The sequence below is a fragment of the Meleagris gallopavo genome, chromosome 14 (genome assembly GCF_000146605.3).
Source record: "Meleagris gallopavo isolate NT-WF06-2002-E0010 breed Aviagen turkey brand Nicholas breeding stock chromosome 14, Turkey_5.1, whole genome shotgun sequence".
In the NCBI taxonomy this organism is placed as follows: Eukaryota; Metazoa; Chordata; class Aves; order Galliformes; family Phasianidae; genus Meleagris; species Meleagris gallopavo.
In genome coordinates, this window is record NC_015024.2 from 10,971,428 (window position 1) to 10,994,307 (window position 22,880).

General features: G+C 46.9%; 1 protein-coding gene across 1 annotated transcript in view; it reads left to right on the forward strand.

Moving 5' to 3' along the window:
• PLXNB1 (plexin B1) overlaps positions 1 to 22,179 on the forward strand; it is a 63,135-nt gene extending 40,956 nt beyond the window's left edge. The window contains 27 exon segments of the mRNA XM_010718573.3: positions 272 to 394; positions 1,247 to 1,340; positions 1,606 to 1,772; positions 2,800 to 2,951; positions 4,802 to 4,907; positions 6,388 to 6,524; positions 6,747 to 6,923; positions 7,126 to 7,294; positions 8,358 to 8,600; positions 9,064 to 9,184; positions 9,187 to 9,239; positions 9,547 to 9,695; positions 9,820 to 9,920; positions 10,723 to 10,940; positions 11,140 to 11,318; positions 12,067 to 12,133; positions 12,699 to 12,845; positions 13,301 to 13,478; positions 14,004 to 14,107; positions 14,709 to 14,793; positions 14,998 to 15,164; positions 16,144 to 16,304; positions 16,554 to 16,701; positions 17,374 to 17,438; positions 17,521 to 17,596; positions 17,942 to 18,016; positions 18,354 to 22,179. Of these exon segments, the coding sequence (XP_010716875.1) occupies positions 272 to 394; positions 1,247 to 1,340; positions 1,606 to 1,772; positions 2,800 to 2,951; positions 4,802 to 4,907; positions 6,388 to 6,524; positions 6,747 to 6,923; positions 7,126 to 7,294; positions 8,358 to 8,600; positions 9,064 to 9,184; positions 9,187 to 9,239; positions 9,547 to 9,695; positions 9,820 to 9,920; positions 10,723 to 10,940; positions 11,140 to 11,318; positions 12,067 to 12,133; positions 12,699 to 12,845; positions 13,301 to 13,478; positions 14,004 to 14,107; positions 14,709 to 14,793; positions 14,998 to 15,164; positions 16,144 to 16,304; positions 16,554 to 16,701; positions 17,374 to 17,438; positions 17,521 to 17,596; positions 17,942 to 18,016; positions 18,354 to 18,458 (3,567 nt within the window). The 3' untranslated portion in view covers positions 18,459 to 22,179.
• The last annotated feature ends 701 nt before the right edge of the window (positions 22,180 to 22,880 follow it).

The window sequence follows — 22,880 nt, forward strand, 5'->3', positions numbered from 1 at the left end:
AAAAAAAAAGTTAAAGACTTCTTAAGATGGAATACTGCTTTGGCAACCCTTTACAAACATCTACTTCAGAACACAGCCCGCAGACTAATTAGTTTGTATGTTAAACTTGACTTCGCCACTCGGAGGAGCTGAGCTAGTTACAGGTACATATCCTCCTTTTTTTGACAAGGCATGCATAAGCAATTTGAGGAAGGGCTTACAGGAGAGAGAAGAAGAATACACTTAGTATTTCCAAGATGCACTAATCTGTGTGCTCTACCTTTGTTTCCAGGACCAGCAGTGGGACTATGAGTGTGTCCTGAATTTGGAAGGGAAGATGATGATGATGGATGCTTATGTGGAAGGGGATGAAGCAAACCAGTCCCTGTGTTACATCACCTGCCAGCTGAATCAGGTGAGCGCTTGGGATTTGTGGTGGTATTTCACAGTTCACACTGGTACTAATTTTATTCACCTTGTTTATCTAACTGGCTGGAAGGTAAGGTTTCTGAGGAAAAAAGCACGTTTTGCTAAAATATTTGTAGAGTGTTTAACACCGTAGAGATCTTTTCTGCGGTGCTGCTTCCTGGTGGTACCAGCATTTCAGGCTGCAGAAGGATTGTGTGGTCTGAGCCACAAGATCTGTTGCTGCCTTTGACGTGGCACAGAATGGTGCTGTCTCAGAATCGCTGCTCATTGCAGCCTTCCACTTCTGCTGTAGCTTGAATTGCTGCTTAGCAGTTTGCAGATCTGTGGCAATGGTTCCTTTGTGTGGATTTTATGTAGAGAAAGGTTTATGGGCAGAGGTGATGTTCCTGCAACCTCGCATAGTCAAGAGAAAAGGAACAACATCAGCTTTTGAGCACACGAGCCCGGCAGACCAATTATAATCCCACATCCTGAAATTGTAGAAGTGCCAGCTTGAACAATTTTCTGAGCAGGTGGCTTGTAATTAGAAATCAGACATTTAGGAATGCAGTTAGGAAGTCAGACAAATATTGCCATGAGCACATGCTTGTTTGCAGTGTTCTTCCTGGTGAACCAATGTCTGTTTCTCTTTTTAAAGCTAAATGATGACTGAGTGAGCCAGTAAGGACAAGCCCATGTGCTGCCATCACCTGAGCTAATACTCCTTTGACTACATTCATAGAAGCTCCATGTAGGCTGTGCATGAATGTTAATTTCTTTGTTTTTTTTTTCAAACTGTTCAGCTAGTGTGTTTGTGCCTCCATGAGGTCCTTTATCTTGATGGTTTCTGTCTTTGCAGTACAGCTACACAGCACCTCAACTCGAATTCAATGCTGTGGTGTTTGTGCAGAGGCGGCAGCACCTTCGAGTGGACAGTGCTGCAGATCTTCACGGTAGGAGTGCAACACTTCTCAAAGGGACAGCAAAAGGAATGGAAGGGGAATCAAGGAATCCTCAGCTTTTTTATATATGTAGATAGAGAGAGATTTTGAATCTGTAGTAATCCTATCACAGGGCAACTGAAGAAAACATAGCCTTATTTTCATCAGTTTTCACAGAGCAGAGAGGTGGAGGGGGTGCTATGTAGGACACCAAATTGCTGAGTTATTCTATGCCTTAAGGGCTGTTCTCACATGCTTCTGAATGTTTCTCTTCCAGTGACTTTCTACAACTGCTCCGTGGGACACACTGACTGTAGCCGCTGCCAAACAGCTGACTCAAAGTACAACTGTGTGTGGTGTGGTGGTGACAAGCCCAGCTGTATCTTCAGGGGCTCCTGCAAGGAAGAGATAGAAGACCTGTGTCCAGCACCTCTCATTCACTCCGTGAGTAACCACCTACTCACTGGTACATGGCTTTCTCCAGTTGAAACTGGAGGTCTGTGAACTGGGAGTGCAAACAGTGTAGGTCAGTAGTTTGTTGGCACATTGAAGAGTACGTTAATCCTATTCCACTGTAATTCCTTGGTGATGTGAGGATGCTAGACTTGTGCTGAGCTTTTGCTGTACTGATAGAGAACATTGGGGAATGATGTATTTGTATCTCATGTGAGCTGAAACTGATGTGCCAAAAGAAGCATAACTATTTAAAAGCTGGGAAAGGATCTGCAGATTGGATCCTCCAACTGTTCTGAGCCAGACTGTGAAACAGATTGGCCCAACTGAGCCTGGGGTAAAGGAGGGCAAACACTAATGACAGTGGCACAGTGAGGATGTGAAAGGTGTGACAGGTTACTGGGATTAATTATTTTTGTTTGTTTATTTTAAGTGTTTCTTGCTAACTGCCACATGACAGGTGTCTGTAGCCATGTGTCCCTTTGCTTGTCAGCTTGTCCTCCCTCCAGTGGCACACAACGTCCATGTGCTGCATCTTGTCATAGCTCATCTTGGATGCTGCTCAAGGACGGAGCTTTGAAGTTTGTGCAGCATGTGATTCATTGTCTTACTGATGCTGAGGGGATAATGGTGCTTGCTGCTTCGATACAAGTAACACGTACCAGCTTGTGCATTCCCATTCTTCAGTAGAGATGCTCTACAGAGTGGTCAGCATGTTGTTGAGGTCAAGCAGAGTAGTCCTTGCCTATAGAAGTCCAGAGTGGATTAATACCCTCTGGGGAATGCTGGCAATGGTGAGGAATAGGAAAGAAGGCTCTGACCATGATATTCTTTATGATGTCTCTTCTGAGGATGCAGCCTGGTACTAGTCCTGGTTAACAGAGTGAATCCATAGCAGTAACTGGACCAGGCAGTTGGTATTGGGGCAGTCACGAAGGGCTCTGTGCTGTAGATCAGGTGCCAGACTGAGGAGGTCTGAGATAATGTGACATTTACACATGCGCGGATGTCTTTGCAGGTGTACCCCCTGTCTGGACCAGTGGAAGGTGGCACTAGAATCACCATCACTGGCTCAAACCTCGGGCAGAAACATCAAGACATTGCAGAAACTGTCACTGTTGCAGGAATTCCCTGTGCCGTAGATGCTCAAGAGTATGAGATCTCTAGCAGGTAGAGTATCTGCAAACCTCTCCCAGAGACAGGCGTTGGCTTTTCCCTTGGCTGCTGACACCAGGCTGAGATTTTGTTGCCTTTTCTGTAGCAAGTATTGAGCCTTGCCCATTCCCTAGGGAGTGCCTCTGAGTACAGTTGCCTTCTGATTAGTTTCTCCCCAGGCAGTGACCTTGAAGTGATAAGTTTGTGTACAAGGCAGCGACCAAACAGTGCCACCATGTACCGAGCACACTGCTGGTGTGGGGCCTGTGGGCTAACAACTCTGGGAGTCACAGGCTCAGAGCCATGCAGTTTCACGCGTTCCCAGTCACAGCTTAATTTCAATAAAGCAAAGGACATGGCTTTCATAAGTGACACTGCTAGGGAAATTTCGTATTAACACATGGCAAGGATGAGAATGTGTGATTGGAGATACAGCACAACTTGTTGCCTCTGCTTCAGTGAGCGTATCCTTAGACTGTTATTTTTCACTTGCTGGCTATGCATCAACCTCCCAAAAACAAATGCAGTGAAAGGATCCCCTTAGCTTGGGACTGACAGGGGAGTCTTCCTGGGCACTGTGCACACTTCTGGTTAGCAGTGCCTAGCAGTTACACAGAGCCTGTGAAAGTAGTGGCTAGGAGGAGGCTGAGAAGGGGAAAGAGATGTGCTGAATCCAGTTTATGTCAGTAATAAAGGTGACTGAGCAGCTGGTGTGCCTGGTCAGGGAAGGGCTGTATAACAGGAAAATATAGTCAGGTTTGAGAGATGTGACTGAGGTAACTAGGAAACAGGGAGAAGGAGAAAAGAATATTTTCAGGGCAGGTAAGTGGGAGCCGTGGACAAGGGAGGGAAAGGAGCCAAGCAACCAGCAGGAGATGAGAAGAGCAGAGCAATTGTGAGTAACCTCTCATCAGAGCTATCACAAGCCCATTTTTCCATCCCATGGTATCTGTAGCACCCTTCCCCCAGGGAGCCAGGTAAGTTCCTGCTGGGAAGTGGCCTGCTATGTTGAGCAGTGTTGTCTTGTCTGTGCTCTTTGTTTGTCTGGATCCATCTGCTTTCTGTTTTCATCCTAGAATTAGAGCATAATCTTCCTGGGGTAGCACTGTCTTTGTTCTGTCTGTCACCTGGCATCACAGGTGGTTGGCTTGAAACTGGCTCCCTGCACTGCCTAGCTTCAAATTCCTGAGCCTTTTTGGTTGAGGGCATATAGCTGTGTATATGGAACTCACTCCTGAGCAAGGCACCAACAAAATTAATGTGTAAGGAAGCTGGCAAAAATCTGTTGCAAAACTGAGTTTTTCTATAGGTAAATCAGTGCCCTAACACAGGACTCCTTGCTACTCTATGTGAAGTATGACCTGATTTTTCACCATATCAGCTTCTCCCATGCCAAATTACAATGGAGAGACTGGAAAGAATGAGGGGGTGCATATCAGGGGAGCTGGCAGGTCCTAGAGGCTACTGGCTGAAGAGCAGCGCCAACTGGACCTTTGTCTTGACTTTTGTTCTGCATCAGGCACAGTGCTAATGTGTGGATTGACCACTGCCAGCCTGGAAGTCACTGTTTGGATCAGCTCTGGACTGTAGTGGAGTTCTTGGCCTCTTTGTGCAGCTGCTACAGTGAGCTTCATCCTTTCTGTCCTGCTGTCAGATAGAGTGGCTCATTCGAACGACCACCTGCTTTTGTCTGCCGCACCTAAACCAGCTCGTAAAGAAGTTTTTCCATGTTCAGTTGTGTGTTCTGAGCACGTGATAAGGCTGCAAGAGAAGGGAGCTGAGGTTGCTAGGTGGTTTTAGAACGTGGCACAATGGTACGGCTCATCTTTTCCATGCTGTGACACTGTTCTTGGATTGTCCTGCAGCATCGTGTGCGTCACTGGTGGGAGCTGGACAGAGAGATTTGGGCACATTGTGGTGGAAGTGCCTGGAGGAGGACGTGGAGTCTCTGAGCATATTTTCACCTACCAGGTAATACAGCTCACTTCTTTAATACCTCTCTCTGTTCTTTCAGTACTTCTGCTGTACAGGAGCAAAAGACACCATCAGAAACTTGATGCTGGTGGTTTTTTTCTGATTTATCTGCTGTTTGTGTTGTGTGGGGTGGCTTTTTTCCCTCTTGCTAAGATTATAAGAACAGCTCTGGTGGATTGTACCCAGGTATCTTTCTGATTTGGAGATTTTTGTTGAAGTCCTTATTAGGACTTGTGACTTTTTCTTAACTTGAAAACTAAGAACTTGAACACTGCTTGAACAATCTTCTGACCTTCAGCAGCTGGTGGCAGTGAGTCTGGAATTACTGTGCATTGCATAGAGAAGTTTTCTTTATTTTTAAGCAGCTTTCTGATAAGTTGTTGATGTCTTAGACCCAGCGACTATGAAATATTTAAGTAAGGTACAATACTCGCTTTTCAACCTTGCTGTACAACTATGAATTAATTGTATGTGACTAGTTGCATGTCTCCATTTCCCTTGGGAGGAGGAAAGAGATGTCTGAAAAGTCTTGGGCTATTACACTTTTGGCCATATGTTTTGTGTATTGGATTATATTTGTTGTTCTTTGGTTTCCTGATGACCGTTTTTAAGCAAGGTGATGGGAGCTGCATTCTGTATTGAAGATATGAGTGCAACAGCAATTTGTACTGTGTCATAAAGATTCCCTTGTTATATTCAATCCATTTCCCAGGAATTCATAATGCTTGCTGTGTTTTTATTGAGATCTGTGCTTTGCAGGCAATAGAATTCTTAAAGCACTCCTAAATGGGCATTAGCAACGCTCACACCTGGGCTGCCTTACTGTTGTTGTCTCCCAGCTCCTTCTCATTTAATCTATCTCACTTTTCATTTATTAGTAGTGAACTACTTGTCCCAGTCTGTTGCCAGGCCCCCCTGAATGTTTGTGCACCGTGTCAGTGGGACTGAGTTTTTGTTGCTGTGAATAATTTTATCAAATTTCCTTTCTCCTTCCCAGGTGACCTAACAACATGTTTAACTGCACAGGTCTTAACACAGATTCTTAGGGCTCCTTGCTGGTAATCTCCTCATCTATAGACAAACAGACAGTTTATTTGCTACCTTATTTCCTAACTTGAGTTCTTAATCCAGTTACTGATCTGAACAATCCCTTTGAACTGTTGATCCTAGGGTTTGTGTGTGAGGCTTATGGCTTTGCTATTTGCAGCACCGATCTGCTTTTTGCATTTTGTGGAAAAATAAGTTCCTAGCTCACGTTTCTTGCTGGTGTGGTCGGTCCTCTCCCTCTGCTGCTACCACTCCACAGTAAAAGGAGGTGCAGGATGATAGCTGAGGACTGCTGTGATTAGGAATCTATAGCTTGGATTTTCAGAGTAATGGAGATCCCTGTTGCTTTCTTTCCTTGCCTTATTTTGTGAGGTCCTTGTCACTCAAGCACTCAAGTTCTCTTTTTTTTCTTCTTTCTTTTTCCTTCCAGAACCCAGAGCTGAAATCCATCGTTCCAACTCAGGGCCCCAAAGCAGGAGGAACCTGCCTTACACTGCTGGGCTCAAAGCTGCTAACTGGACATCCTAATGAGATCAGTGTCCTGCTCGGAGACCTCCCTTGCCACATGTAAGATCAGAGCCTGCCAGTGTGCTGGCTGTGCGCTGCCCCAGGTCTGCCCTAGAGCCCTGCAGGGTTGTCAGCATTAGACTTAGAACCTTTCATCATTAAACTTAGGAAGATGGGGGAAGGGGTTCACAGGCTATCGGTAAGGAGGAAGGCATTGTATTATAAAACCTGTCATTTCAGTGGCTGTATAAATCCCTTGTTCTCTTTTTTTATCTCTTCAAGCCTCTCTGAGATGACAGAGGATCAGCTGGCATGCCAGACAAGTCCCAGCAATGTGTCTACAGAACTCCCAGTCACTATCAAATACGGAGACCAGGAGCGGAGGCTGGAAGGATCCCTCTTCAGATATACTCTAGATCCCAATATCACTTTTGCAGAGCCACCCAAAAGCTTTCTCAGGTACAGAGACGGTGCTTGCACTTTCCCAGGGCTCTGTGCTGTGGTAGGCAGGTACTACAGCACTGCTGGCATCTGTTTGTTATGTTGTGCTCTGGAGTAAAGCCAGGCTTGTAGGAGCGGGCATAAGCAGAAGGGTGGGAACGTGGGCAAGACAGAGCTAGCGAATAATAGGTGTGTGAGATGAGCTGCTTTTCTCTTCCAGTGGGGGCAGAGTACTCAGAGTTCATGGATACAACTTGGATGTTGTACAGAGCCCGAAGATTCGAGTTACCGTTTCTCCATCTGAACGCCGGCGCCGAGGGCTGGGGAGATGGCGCAGAATCATCCCAGACACTGAGTGCCCCAAGGATGCTCTGTGCAGCATCCAGCAGGTAACCTGGCAAAGGGCTCAATGGGGCTGTGGGTGTGTGAGGGCTGGTGCGCTGTATTGCAGAGGTGGACTTTCTGTCACTGGGGCATCTGGACCCGTTGCTCTTACCTGCTTGTGTCCTACCAACTAAGTCTTGGCCAAATGAAAGCAACGTCTGCCAGGTTAAGTGCTTTCACAAACACTGACATGAGTTGGATCTACTTTTGTTTAGGGATGTTCAATATTTTCCTGCTCTCCAGCTGCCTGTCTTGAGATGTGTAACTGTGGAGGTATTGATCTGACCATCAAGACAGCAGATCTTGCAGAATTGAGAATATTTGGTAGCCAAAGTACAAGCATTTGTATTCACAGTGCAAACAATAGAGGGCTTCCTGTACATAAACTCGGGAGCCTTGCTGAGGTACAATCATCTGACATATCATCTGACATTTCATCTGGCATTCCAAGATACATGGTGAGGATGATGCTTTTCATGTTCTTACATGTATATGAAAGCTTCTCAAACCATGAAGGATGCTCTTTTTCCATACTAAATCCCTTTCAGGTTTTTATTGCACAGATCTGGAGCTGAATGTGTGCCCAGTGGACATGCACTAGTAAAAGCCGTTTCTCCAGTATTTTTTGAGACTGTGAATTCCTATGGGGGAAGGGGAAAAAAAGACTCTAATGCTTTCACCACATGTTTAAAATGTATGTAACCCAACACAGGACACTTCTTTCACAGAAACATTCAGGTTATTAAGTAAGTCTGCCTTGTGTTGGAGGTCTTTGATCTAAAGCTGATACTACTCCAGAATTTACTGCTGGGGGAATGTCAGAGCAAGTTTCCACTGTTGAGAACTTGGTACTTACAGCAAAACCAGTGCTCAGAAGACTGTCTTCAGAGGAACACAGGGAATTCCTCAGATCTTGTATTTTCCTCTCTACAATTAGCAGTTTCTCTGGCGTTGCTCCAGATAAAAGGAGCACAGATTGGCCCCAGATTGCTCAGGGCTGAGAAGTATTGCAGGGCTGCAGGAGAAGAGTTAGTGTTTCCCCACTGACATTTTTATCTTTGCTTTTAGTTTGAAGAACCATGTCTTGTTAACTCCTCCTACCTGATCCTGTGCAAAACTCCAGCCATTAACCTGCTACTGCGGAGTGTCCACATCAAACTGGAATTTATTCTGGATAATCTGAGCTTTGATTTCAACTCATTGCATCCCATGCCCTTCTCTTACGAAGTCAACCCCATCCTCAAGCCGCTGAATGCTGAAGATCCTGCCAAGCCCTATCGTCACAAGCCTGGAAGTGTGATTTCTGTGGAGGTAACACAAGAGATAACATACGCTGTACAAAATTGTTGCTAACCTTAGACTGTTTGAAATTGGTGTCATGCAGCATCCAGTGTTCTAAAGCATTTGACAGGCTTGCAGCCTGTAACAGCACATCTATTTCAACCCCCGAGAAATGGCACATAATAAGAGTGGGAAAGGACTGCACCAAAAAAATCCTCTTGAGCCCGTATGGATTCATAGGGCTGATAGAAAGTTCCATGCTCTTATTTTCAGTCTCAATGTAAAGTAAGACTATTCATGTATGATATACTAGTATGAAAAAAAGCCTACACCTGCCAAACCCAAAGCTGCCAACCTCTTCATGTCATCTTAGGAGTGAAAAGAAAGGGCTCCTCTCATCTTGCGGTGCTGGTCTCCTTCATCGTCTCTGGAACTATAGATAATGGAGATGGTTTTTAGTTCCATCTGATGTTCTGTTCTATTTCTGTTCCAGGGGGAAAATCTAGATCTGGCCATTTCCAAGGATGAAGTTATGGCCATGATTGGGGAAGGAATCTGCGTGGTGAAGACTTTAACAAGAAACCATCTCTACTGTGAGCCTCCCTCTGAGCAGCCGGCCCCCGGCATCGCACAAAGCGGGAGGGCACTGATTTGCTCCCAGAGTTCACGGTAGGGAATCAGCAAGAAGGCGTGTTTTTAGTAGATGCACAAGCAGCGTGTGGTGCTAGAAGCAGTGGGACAGGGAGAAGAAGAAAGGCAGAAGCCCTAGTGGCAAGGAGCTGTTCTTGTTCTTAACTCTACCTGTAAGTGCCAAACGCTGCCTGAAAACAAATGGAGCAGCTGAATTCAGAAGTTGTGCTGTGGGACATAGCCTTACAGGAGAGCTTTATACCACCTGTAATCATGATGGAGACACCATTTCTTTGCTTTTCAGTGCTGCACTGAGCTTATATCACAGTGTATGCTTTCTTTACAGGTGCAGATGGGAAACCTGAACTTCCTCCTGGGCAGAGTGCAGTATGACACAGAAAGCCAGCTCACCTTCCCGCTGGAGGCACAGATTGGCCTGGGTGTTGGTGCATCCTTTGTGGCACTGATTGTTCTGGTCATTGTCTTCATATACAGGTGAGAGGCTGTGGCATTGTATGAGAGCTCCAGTTGCCCTGGAGTCCTTGGCAGCAACACGACAGCTCGTAAAGGACAATCCCTGGGCTAAAATCACTGGGAATAATTCTGCTGCTTATTACAGGAGGAAGAGTAAACAGGCTCTGAGGGATTACAAGAAAGTTCAAATCCAGCTGGAAAATCTAGAAACAAGTGTTCGGGACAGATGCAAAAAGGAATTCACAGGTCAGTCACAGAACTCCTACATTTCTGCAGGTTTGGGGAAGTTTGAAGAATCACACTGAGCCCTACTGCTTTTTCATAGCTGCATATTTGGGTAACTCAGGACAGGCTATAGCTTTCATCCTATGCCAGTGCATTGAAACGTGGCCAAATGTCTTATTTAATGTTTCTTTTTAATTCAGAGCACAGTGATCTGTAAAGACCCCTATGATTCTCCAGTTCATCCTCCAGACTCAGATGAGGAGCTAAAGGTCAGGACAGCGCACTTGGAGGGACCTGAAGGGCAGCTGGTCCAGTCTGTGTGTAGAGCAGGTTAAATTACACCCCATACATATCCTGAGTCTGCAAACCTTGAACTTCAGCTGCTTTCAGCTGTGAGCCCTTGCGTGGGGCATCTACAGTCTAGAACTGTGCACGCAGCTCATATTGTAGTCTGCAACTAATGTGGGAAAGCAGGGAGGTGCAGGAAATTTCTAGCACTTTATTTGTAGTTAATGCCTATAACCACAGATCAGTGCCAAACTGTGGCTTCCTCTTTATAAAACAGCAAATCAGCTCCTATCTATAAAAGGGAATAATCACCAAATTCACTTTCTGGTTCCTAGTGCAGTTCTCCCAGTGCCTAGTCTAGTGATAGATGTTCTAGTAATGGGACCCTAGTGTGACTCTTCTGATAGGAAACATGCTTCATCTTCCCAGCACTCTCATCCTGCTGGCTCTAATTCCTGCCTAGACTCACTCCATGCTCTGTACTGTCAGTTGTATGATAATGGGGTTAAAATCACAGGCATTTCCTTTCCCCCAGACCTGATGACTGAGATGATGGACCTCACAAGTGACCTTGTGGGCACAGGCATCCCCTTCCTGGACTACAAGTCCTATGCAGAGCGCATTTTCTTTCCGGGCCACCGTGAGTCACCACTGCAAAGGGACCTGGACATCCCTGAGTGCCGTCGGCAAACTGTGGAGCAGGGCTTGGTCCAGCTCTCCAACCTGCTCAACAGCAAACTCTTCCTCACCAAGGTAATGTGCCTCTCTGTGCCTGCAGCATGCTGCGGGATCGGGGTCGTATTGCTGTCCGCTGGCGGCAGGAAGCAGGCAGCGCTCAGTAAAGTTCATTCCCGTGCAGTTCCCTGTGCAGCACCACTGCTTTCAAGAGCCAGTAGTTGTGGCCGCCTTGTTTCAGTGGATTCACACACTGGTTTGTCTCTCCTCCCACCAGTTCATCCACACTCTGGAAATCCAGCGCACTTTCTCCCCAAGAGACCGGGCCTATGTGGCATCGCTGCTTACTGTGTCACTGCATGGGAAGTTGGAATACTTCACTGACATCCTCAAAACACTCCTGAATGACCTTGTGGAGCAGTACGTGGCCAAGAACCCAAAGCTGATGTTGCGGAGGTGAGCCAGCCAGATGTGAGATGTGGCCCCACCATTAGTTAGCTGAGGGGACAGAGCTTTTCTGTCTAGATAGCAAACTTTGAAACTGCTGTGGGTAAGATAACATTATGGTATGAGCTGCAGTTGTAGAACCAATATGTGTCCAGGCAACACATGCCAAACAGGAGGAAGCACAAATGATGGTACCTCTCACCTCAGCCAGCAGCTGGCAGGGAGGAAAAAAGATGAGAGAAGAAGCTGGCATTGCCCACCCCAGATTCCTGTTCTTTTGCAGCTGCTGTACGTTAGTTCTCTTCTTGAGTTCAAGTACTGGGACTGCCAAGTCTGCCAGTATCACTTGCTGTGTAGAGGTCCCTGGACTCACAATCATGCCATGTTTGGAAACTAAATTGAAATATCTCCTGTGTACAGAATCCCCATTAGCCTCCTGTCCGGTGTATCCTTCTGATCTGAACAAATTTATTTTGTTTGAGACCTGCTGGAGGCTGTCCTCTCTCCCCTCCTTGTCTGTCTCACTTCACTTCTGTCATTTGGTGCCTCCTTCAGGCTAAGAAGTGCCTCAAATAAGAACTGGGATCGAAAGGATTTAACCTGACTAGTCCCTAAAGTAATTTATTTTTTCTCCCTCTTTTTTTTGATCGTTTATCATTGTTAAGCATTCTCTTTTCTCAGAAGGGGTGATCTTTAACTCCAGCTCCATCCTTGCTGTGCACTATATTCATGTGACCAACCCCATGCTCTCTTTCAGGACAGAAACAGTGGTAGAGAAGCTGTTAACCAACTGGATGTCCATCTGCCTGTATGCATTTGTGAGGGTGAGTTCTTTGTACCCTTCTGGAGTAAAAGGGCCAAGAGATGAGAGACGGTCACAGCTTTGCTTCCGTCTCTCACTATTAGCTGAAATAATGCCAAAAACATCCTGTGTTTCAGAAGTTACTGGGGAAGACCGATGCATTAATGCCACTCCATGTTTCAGGATGCCTTGCTAGATTGTGAAGAGAGCTCAGTGTAGCTCCTGTATCATCACAATGTAAGACACACTGGCCATAGGCTGCTCTGTGTGTGGGGAGGATGCCCCCTGATTTAATTCCTCTCCTGGGAGAGAGTGGCAAGGAGTGTCCTGATTAGTGGCATGGAGACAGAGCGATGCCTTGGTCTTATGTGTCCAGCTGGTCCTTAGTCCCTACATGTTCCCTGTGCTTGGAGTGGGAGCTGTTGGCAGAGACTTTCTTTGCCTGCAGTGGTAACTGCTGCATCTCCCGGTGTCCTCTGACCCGCTGCTCCTCTCTACTTGGGAGTCTGTGGTTCCAGGCTGCTGGGTTCTGATGGGGGAAACAAGGTGAATTCCTGACGGGTGAAACTCCATCCCTTCTGTGCCAGGACTCTGTAGGGGAACCACTTTACATGCTGTTTCGAGGAATCAAGCACCAGGTGGACAAGGGGCCTGTCGACTGGGTGACAGGGAAAGCCAAATACACCCTGAATGACAACCGCCTTCTGAGGGAGGACCTGGAGTATCGCACTCTGGTAAGCACCAGATCTTTTGTTCCCTGTGGGCCCTCTGGTGTGACAAGGCTCAGAGTGTCTCCTCATCAAGGCAGAAGTACAGTATCCTGCCTGCCAGGTTTCTCCCAGCAGCATAGTGCTATAGCTGAGTGAGAGCTCTGCTAAGTCGGGCACTTTTGCCCTGGCTGATAGGAGTTACCATCACAGTAATCTGGTGTATGAGCCACTCTCTGTGTCTGGAAATAAGGGGATAAAATCGCTGATGGCAATGGTGGAAGCCTCTCCCTAGCAGAGTTAAACTGGTTTCCAGCTCTCAGGGCAAGGCCAAGAACATGGCGTTCAACAATGTGTCATTTTCTTTTCTGAAACTCCTTCAGTGAAAGGAATAGATGTTAACTTGCTTTAATGCCAGAAGTCAAAAGTGTAGATGTGTCGGATGTGTCAGAGTAGCTGTGACCTTTTCTTTTGTTCCACAGACTTTAAATGCTTTAACACAAGCAGGAGTTGCTGCAGGAGGGGCAGAGGACTCCCAGGGGATTTCTGCTAAAGTGCTAGACTGTGACACCATAACACAAGTGAAGGAGAAAATCCTAGATCAGATTTATAAAGGGATGCCGTACTGTCATCGACCAGACCCAGACACCCTGGATCTCGGTGAGCAGAACTCCTTGGTGCCAAAATGTAATGAGGACATGAAAAAGTGGTTGTTTGTGCACAGCACCCACGTCTGCATGAAGTTTGTCACTCTCTGCTGAGCATGCAGAGTTCCTGACTGGTGACCTTGTACTTTTGCTGGACCCAGCATGGCATGTCATAGGAAAGGTATAAATGTAAGAGGCAGGGGTAGGAAAGAAGCAACTGAAGTCCAGCCCCTGCCATTTCATGGTGCTTGGGGTTCTTTGCCAGATCTGGAGCATGGCAGCGGCTTGAGAAAGAGGATATGGGGTTTGGGGGATGGACAGAGAATGTGTATGGGAGGAGAAGACTTTTGAGTGTAGAGATGCTGTAGTCCTAAGCCAGCTCTTGCTGTTAGTGGTAACGTTTAAATAATGTCTATCAGAGAGGATTTGGTCTCTTTTCTGTTTAAAGTTCCACTAGTTCAGGCTGAAGTGCAGTAGACTTTCAGAGATGCCTGATGTTGTTTCTTTCCTTCCATTTCCTGTGTTTTAATGGCTGTAGAGTGGAGATCAGGGCTGGCAGGTCATCTGATACTGTCTGATGAGGACGTGACATCTGTTGTTCAAGGAACTTGGAAACGCCTGAACACTCTTCAGCATTACAAGGTCAGAACTGACTCTACCATTGCTTCATCCGCCCTTTCCTCTTTTATACACAGTTATACCCCATTTATGACTCTGACTTCTCATGGATTACTGTGAAAGTACTACAGCTTTTGTTGCATTGGCATATTCAAATAAAGTCAGTACTGTGTCCTGAACTGTAATTTCTCAACCAGCATAGTCCTCTCCCTAGCCTGGACAGGTCTGGAGCTTGAGGGCAGTGCTGCTAAGTTTATTAGTGTTCCAGTCCAAATCAGTTAGCAGGTGATAATGCATTGGTCTGCGATGTAGCTTTTAGGACTGGAAAGAGGATTTTTGACCTACTTTGCACCAATATGTCACGTCTTCACCAATATATCGTACTTGTTCTAAATGTGAATGATGTCAATCCCTGAGCACTACCATTTTCTCTGTGTGTCAGTTGTTCAGTCTGCACAAACTAGATTCTCCATCCATCAGGACAGGCTGTGGTGATGCCCCAATATCCCTGCTCCTATTAACAGTACAGTGTGTTCAGAGTTTATTTTACTCTACAAGTACTTGCCTGTTGTGCTGATGGGAAACATGCTGTTTGTTTTGAATGTTGACTTTTGCTTGTGTACAGGTGCCTGATGGAGCAACAGTAGCTCTGGTTCCACGGCTGACCAAGCATATCCATAGAGAGAATCAAGATTACATCCCAGGAGAGAGTGAGTTTGATGTCTTATTCTTATAAAGTAATTTCATAGTACCTGTCAAGTTGGTGGGACAAGAGTTGCCACAGTCTTAGCTTTATGCTGCCATGGAAGGCTGGTGGGCAATTTGAACCCTTATAAGATTGTCAGGAAATTGGAATTTTGAGCAGACAAGGTGAGAACAGTACAGAAATTGTCTTTAAATAACTGCCTGTTTAGAAACACCCATGCTGGAGGATGCAGATGAAGGCGGGATAAAACTTTGGCACCTGGTAAAACCAACAGAAGAGCCAGAGCTTCCCAAGCATCGTCGTGGAAGCTTGAGAGATCGGGAGCGAGCCAAGGCAATCCCAGAGATCTACCTTACACGTCTGCTCTCTATGAAGGTGAGAAGAAGCACAGATTGTGTTGCCCTTACAATCTTACCTTCTTTCATATCCTCCTGAAGGACTGCAGGGACATGTATGAAAATAAGAGCCTAGCACTGCAATACCAAACTTTTATTCCTACTAATGCATGAAGTTTTGCAGAGCCTCTAGGAGAATGAAAAGTGTTTATCATCTCTGGGTCCCACAGATGAAGGTGGGTGCTTAATGCTTGGCAGTAGAGTTTTTGGTAGCATTGATGACAGGGTTGCTAGGTCTGCTTGATTTCCACTTCATCAGTGGCCCAAAAGGTAGCATTGACCTGATCATTTCCTACAGCAAGATGATGCTAACTGCATCAGCCATGCACAGACTCAGCTGCAAGCAAAATCAGGCATAGCACCTGTTCATATTCTCCTTTTTGCTTTATTCCAGTATTACTGTTAAAAATTGACCCAGGAACTTGTTCCTTAGTCTCTGTTCTTGAGAAAGGATCAGCTTTCAGCATCCACTTTCCCCAGCAATATCCTGCTTGTAGAAGTGCAATTCCTCAAGGGACAGCCGAGGCACTTTGCCAAGCAGTGCCTCTGTTCTGCCCACAAACTTTTTTTCTAGCTGCTGAGCAAACAAACCCTTTCTCTTTGTTCCTGTCTGGCTCAACACAGCAGCTGGCAGTCAGCAGTCCCCCTCCACTGGTCAGTCTCTACACTACAGTGCCAACCCATAATGTTGCAGGCTGTCTCTCCTGTAGTAACTCCCCAAACTGACTGTGAGTGGGTCTGATTGCCTTCTGTGTTTTGGTTGTTCACAGACTTTAGTCTGGCCTCCATTCCAGGCACCTCTGGGGCCTCGTTTCTCCACTGCTGCTTCCTGCAGTGGATGTGAGGTTGTTTTGGGATCACTGAAATGATCTTTTTTGCTGAGCAAAAAAGGGTAACCTGACCTGGGTTCTCCACTCTCCTCTACCTGTGATGACCATGTTCTGCTTGGTTCTCCACAGGGCACTCTGCAGAAGTTTGTGGATGACTTGTTCCAGGTGATCCTCAGTACTAGCCGCCCTGTCCCTCTGGCAGTCAAATACTTCTTTGATCTGCTGGATGAGCAAGCATTACACTATGGGATTGCAGACCCTGAGACCATCCATATCTGGAAGACAAACAGGTATGGTCTTCCTGTGGGCTATGATGGAGGTGTTGCTAACCTATTTGGAGCTACCCCTTGCAAAGAGACAGCCATCTCTGTCTCCTGAGGAGAAGCATAATGAGAGTGCAGGGCAGTAAAGCACAGTGTGAAAAGCTGGTTTTGCTGTGAGGGCTAATTTGGGGTACGAACAGTAGTATGTGCAGAGTATCTTCCAGCACAACAGCCACTCTGTGCTGATAAGCTGTCATGCTTCCATCTTCCTTGCAGCCTCCCACTGCGGTTTTGGATCAACATCATCAAGAATCCCCAGTTTGTTTTTGATGTGCAGACATCAGATAATGTAGATGCTGTGCTCCTGGTCATTGCACAGACCTTCATGGACTCCTGTACCATTGCTGACCATAAGCTGGGGCGGGTAAGTATGGAGGTAGCAGCGCACGGCTGGCACAGGCTGTGTGAGCAGTGCTGGCTCAAGAAGGCAGCAGCTCTATGTAGCTCTACAAGGACAGCCTGCCGGGCCTGCGCCTTGCTCCCACATACCATAGAGCACTGGAGAGTAGCTCAATGCAGACACCTGTGTTGTGAGGAGGAAAGAGTTTTGTTTAGAGCACAAGTTGTGGGGTGCTCTGTATTTGCAGCTTGCATCTACTTAGGGTACAGAGCACACATGCTACGCAGCAGACAGTGTATGTCACAGAATGCATCTGGAGAGTCAGGCTGGCCATTGGAAAATACTTATTTGCCACCACTGTTCTCCCTGCCAACAGTAGAATGGGTCACCAGAGATGAGTTGGATCTCTGGAGGATTTCAGATTTAGTCTGTGTGAAGCTTTGACCAATGTGATACCGTGCTGGTCCACAATAGAAGGCAGACTGGAGATCCCAGAGGTCCTTTCACCACTGTACTTCATGGTTCCTCAGACTGTGTTACCAGAAGGGAGGCCAGTATTTGAAGTGCCTCTGCACGAAGGGCCAAAGTTCCAGATCCTGGACAAATGACAGGGAATAGAATGGTGTCACCTGCTAAGGTTTGTGCACTGCGTGGCATAGGAGCTATTTGTAATCAGTTCTTGTTTTGATGTTCAAGGACTCTCCGATCAATAAGCTGCTCTACGCCCGGGACATTCCTCGCTACAAGCAGATGGTGGAAAGGTAAGCAGTGGGTGTGGGGAGTATAGTTTAAGAAGGATGCCAGGAGGAACATGATGGTAACTGCCTCTGTACCACTGTGCAGGTATTATGCAGACATTCGCCAGACCATCTCTGCCAGTGACCAGGAGATGAACTCTGCCCTGGCTGAGCTATCACGGGTAAATAAACGTATTTATTTCAGAAATCACACTAGCCATTCATCTGTGCATCTAATAGGAAGTTAGTAATGCAAAGATCAGATACCAGATCAGAAACTAATTGTTCCCAGTGGTTGCTTTGCTTCGTGTACCACTGGGGAGAGAACACCATAGTCAGGGCTTCCAGGGAAGGAGTGTGTTTGATTATTCTTTTTTCCTCCCCTAGGAACTGCTGGTGAATTCTCTTTCCCATTGCTTTGTGCTGGGAGTGACTCCAGTACATTTCCTTATTAGTTATGAGGACACAGAATTTGCAAGAACGATTGTTATATGTCACGGCTTTATCTAACTTCCTCTCTTATTCAGAATTACTCAGGTGACCTCAATTCCCTGGTGGCTCTGCATGAATTGTACAAATACATCAATAAGTACTATGACCAGGTGAGTGTGTTCCCAACAGGTATGAACACAACCTTCTCCTTCTACCATCCAATCAAAAAAAAAACCAACACCCAAATTAATTATTAAGAGCAACCAGATTATTACAATGCTGCATATTGTTTCATTGACATATATAACTTCCATGTCTTAAGTTTAATTTATTCTTGTCAATGAGGGAGGGAGGAAGGACATCGTGCAAACAAAGGACTTGGCTCTAACCCAGGGGGATGTCAGCATTTCACATGCATTTGTTTAATATTATTATGTTTAACATTATCTCCAGCCAGCAGTGCTGCATGCTGGAGAAATGCAGCCAGTGAGCTCTGTCTTGTTGCAGATCATTACTGCTTTGGAAGAAGACCCAACAGCACAGAAAATGCAGCTTGGATATAGGCTACAACAGATTGCAGCAGCCGTGGAGAATAAAGTCACAGATTTGTGACAGGTGCAGACAGACTGTTCTCCCCTGGCTGGACAGGGACAGTGCTCGTCCTAGCTGTATGCAGGGTGTCCTGCTGTCATTGGAACCAGACTCTCCAAGGAGCCAGCAAGTGACATGAACGGGGTTGGCCAAGGCAGTACCAAGTACAAGCGTCCTTGCATCTCAGAGAATATTTTTTTAAAGTTGTTTTTTTCTTTTCAAAAAGCGAAACAAATGAATTTCAGTTTTCCTCTGACATCTCAGAGGACCAAGCAGCTCCTTCCTACAGATATTACGAGAATGTGCCAAGCTTCTAAATGCTGCTGTTGAAGAGCCAGGTGGCAGCACCAAGCACCGTGTCTGTGGAGTCCTTGGCCTTGCATGGGTGCCCTTGCCCAGTGCTGGGAGGCTCCCCTGCTGTGGCTGCTCATTTTAATGGGGATACAGGAAGCTTTCCCCTGGTCTCACAGCTGCCCGGACCTTCATCTCCATCTGGATGGATTAATGAGCGCTCCTGCTCTGTTCCACCTGAGAAGCTTCTTTGCAGCAACGTTTTCACTGGTTCTGGATGTTGGATGTAAAAAGGAGAGGGACCAATGGCAAAGGTCTCTTGCTCCCAGTGTTCTGGTCTTACTACTTGAGTGCAACGTCTGTTTGGATGAGACACGTTCACCAGCACGCAGGCTTGCCCAGGAGCCCACTGTAAATGGGCCACCCCCTCGCCCTTCCCCTCAGGACAAATTTAGTGTGTGAGGAGTCAGCTGTCTGGCTCATCCCAATCTCCACTGACCCAGCTCTGGATCTGTCAGAAGTTCAGGGGTTGTCCTGCTCTTTGGAAAAGCACAACAATGCCTTGTGCCACTTCCCCTTTCCTCTGGCATCTGGTTATTCTGCTGCTCTGAACTGGACTTGTAAATACCCTCAGAAGGATAATGTATTTAAATGCTAAAGGAGAATGTTTAACTTTGTGGCTTTGAGACAAAGCTTTTCTTGGAGAAGCATCTCTGTGCACTTCTACTGACAAACGTCTGTCAGCACTGGAGCAAAGTTTTCTCCACTGCTTTGTCTGCAGGGATAACTTGTGGATGTCTCCGTTGTTGTAACAGCAGCCTGCTTTTCCCCACAGCTCAGTTTGATGTTTAGCTGTGCGTTCCTGTTAGACTTGCCTTACACTTCAGTTTACCTCCCAAACTCTCCTGTTGTGGCACACAGAAGGGTCATTTGATGAGCTGTGAACTCAAGGGAGCCGTGAAGCACAACCACGTTCCTGAAGAGCATCTGGTGTCCTGCAAACAGCAGTGACTGATGCGAGGAAAGCAAGGCAGAGCAGGTGTGCCATTAGCCTCCAGCTGTAGCTGGGCAGCGCCTCTGCTCCCTCCTGGAGAGCCGTCGGGAAGCCTCACAGCACCCTGCCCATAGTGATTGAATTCCAGTTTTAAAGGGTATCCTTCGCTTTCTTATCCCCCACTGAGTCCAAGCTGATGTCCTGCATCTCTGAGGCAGATCAGGTCTGACTCCTCTGACACTGCTGATGGTGGTTGTGCAGGCCTGGAGGGACTAGAGCTAGATCAGGGCAGGATCAGTCCCTGCCTCTTTACGTCATGCATAGCAGCATTTCCAGGCCTGTGAATCAGCCATGTGGCTTTGTGTGAGCACTGTGCAGTTGCAGGATTTTTTCCTAAGCAATATAACCAGCTAGTGTTGGCATCTCTTCCTGCAAAGCCAGTGCTTTCCCATGAGCTCTCCTCTCAGCAGAACTCCCAGGTACTCTGCGTGCTCAGAGTGCTGCTGTCCTGCTGTGCGGAGCAGCTGCTGAGCAGGCCCTGTCAAGAGCTCAGTGTCTGCCAGCCTCCTTTCCCAGAGGGCACCAGTTTGTGTCTGTCTCTTGCCTGACCACCCCATTCCATGGAACTTGTGGGAACTCAGCTTCTCTGAAACCTCCGTCTCAACAGAGCCTGGTAAAATTAGTCCCCAAAAAGCTGGGTGGAAGAAAGGACTTGGCAGTGTCTGCCAGGAGCTGTGTGCTGTAGGCTGCTACTGGTTTTGTGGGATTACCCTCTGCTTTCCCAGAATGAGGTGGTGCAGGGCTTGATTCTGGATTCACCTCACATGAGTAAGGGAGGGAGACTGAGGAGCTCTCCTAGGGATCCAGTCTCTCCTGCTCTGCACTGGCAGCTCTATGTCCTGTTGCGTCTCTTCTGCTGTTACTTGCTGTGCTCAGATGAGTTCTGTCCACACAGCTGGCTCAGGCTGCCAGGGAAGCGGGCTCCTCTTTACTTCTCAGTAGTGCTTCTGGATGTTGGAGATTTTTTACTTTCTCTGAGCGTATCTGTGAAAGTCAGCTTTTATCAAAGCAATAACTAAGACATAAGAGTAGAGCTAAACGTGATTTCTTTAACATCTCAAGTTTGTCCCTACGTGGCTGACCAGGAGGCACTGCCCAGCGCAGGGGCAGTGAGTGGTGCCCATCTCTCCCCACTGCTTGCTGTTGGAGTTCTAGGTAACAGCATCCTCCTCACTGTGGGCACCTGCTGCAGCTCCCTTGCTGGGTGCTTAGGCTTGGCCCTGTTTCTCTCCGTCCACACCACGCTCCTGTGGTAAAATCCATTACTACAACAGGGTTCTGTTGCATTAAAATTTGCACAAAACAGCTTTTATTATAAAATTCCCTAGTGCAGGGAAGACTTATTTATTAGTTCTCATAATTCACGTTTCTTCCAGTCTCTGCCTGGTTTCTTGATTTCCATCTCTGGGGATGGAAGGAGCCCCTCTGATGCTCCTGCAGGCAGCAGGCTCTGTGGGAAGCAGCTGCCTCTCTCTGGACAATGTAAGTGCTGTGAGAGGATGTCACCATGTTAATCGTGTCCTCAGAAAGATGATGTTCTTGAATGGCAGGTTTGGGGTCTGCGGTCAGAGAAATAAATTTAGTTTCACCATGGTCTGCATGAAACACTGATAACTGATCAGTATTAAGATAAATGTCATTAGTGAGTTTGAATGTCTCCTGTCAGTATGGCTAGGAGTAGCCAGCACCCACACGACGTAGATGTGAGAGTGCTTGCTTTCATCTGTTTGGTGGCAAACGTAGGCTGTATCTGGAAGCTTTTTTCTTTGGTAGAAAAGATGGGTAATTTCTTTTTAAAGAAAACAAGAGGGCTTTTAGATCCTGCTGCCTTGGTGGAATGCCATTTCTTTTTCAGGGTATGCCCCAGTTGCGGCAAGATGCTGCTTTTTTGGTGCCTTTCTTGTCAGAATGATTGTTTTGGTTTCCAGAATACCTAACTTGTTCCCGTAGCCCTTCCTCCTGGTCTTGTCCAGGTACCTGCCCTCTCTTAGCCAGGCAGCTTGGTGTCTCTGTTACAGTACCATCTGATCTGCTTTTGTGCCCTGCCACACCTTGAGTTCTGCTCAGAGCACCTGAGGTACTGTCTTTCTCAAATTGGAATTAATAATTAATATAAAAAGCTTGAAAAAATCTGAATTTTGTTACATAGTGTAATAACTGTTTGTAGATACTGTTCTGAGATGTAGGAATCTTTTGGTGATATAAGAGGTTTTGTCTGTAAATAATCAGTTTAGAGTTCAAATGATTTTAATAAAGAGAATTCTTACACAATAATTCAATAAATTTTAATATACAATCTGTGTGTCACACTTGTGTTGAACAATAACGTGATGGCCCACAATGTGTTCACCTTCTGGGATGTGAGTGGGGACAAATCTGGTCCAAGGCAGCTACAGCTCTGGCTGTGTTTTTGCAGGAGTGGTGAGCGTGATGCAGACTGATGCGTGCTTCATGCTCATTGCTGGTGTCCACCAGGGTGAGGCAGAAAGCAGAATTTCTCTAACAACTCTTAATTCTTAAACTAATTGCAGCTGGCTCCCTTTCTTTACTAGCAGTTATAGATGGTTTGCTTCACTGTGTGTGCGTGTGCCCCCGTACATGTGTGTGCCTACACACATAAAACACTACTGTGCTTAAGTCCCGCCTTCACCTATGTGTGTGTTCTCCTGGCCTTTTATGGGTTACAGAGCTCTCCTCCTGTGAAGCTGAGCTCCCTCCCTTGCTGCTGCCCTGCTCCCGGCTCTGTCTCAGCCCCCTCCCGCGATATTTTTAGTGCTGGGGGCGGCAGGTGAGAGGAGAGGGGCACAGGCAGGGGGAGAAGTGAGGCCCTGGCCTGGGTTTGGCAGCAGGGCAGGATTAACCCCTTGCTCCAGGGCTGGGTCTCTGCAGGCTCGGCAAGGAAACCTGAGCTGCGCAACACGGGGCCCCCAGCCAGGGGAATGCTGAGGCTGCCAAGCTCTGCTGCACGTGGGCGTAGGGGGAATGTATGGAGCGGTTTCACTGCGTGTGGTCCCTTGCTCCATAGTGGTGTAAGGGTACTAGGTGCACAGGCTCACACTGAGGCTGCAGTCCTTTCCCATTCCTTCTGCTGGGGTGGG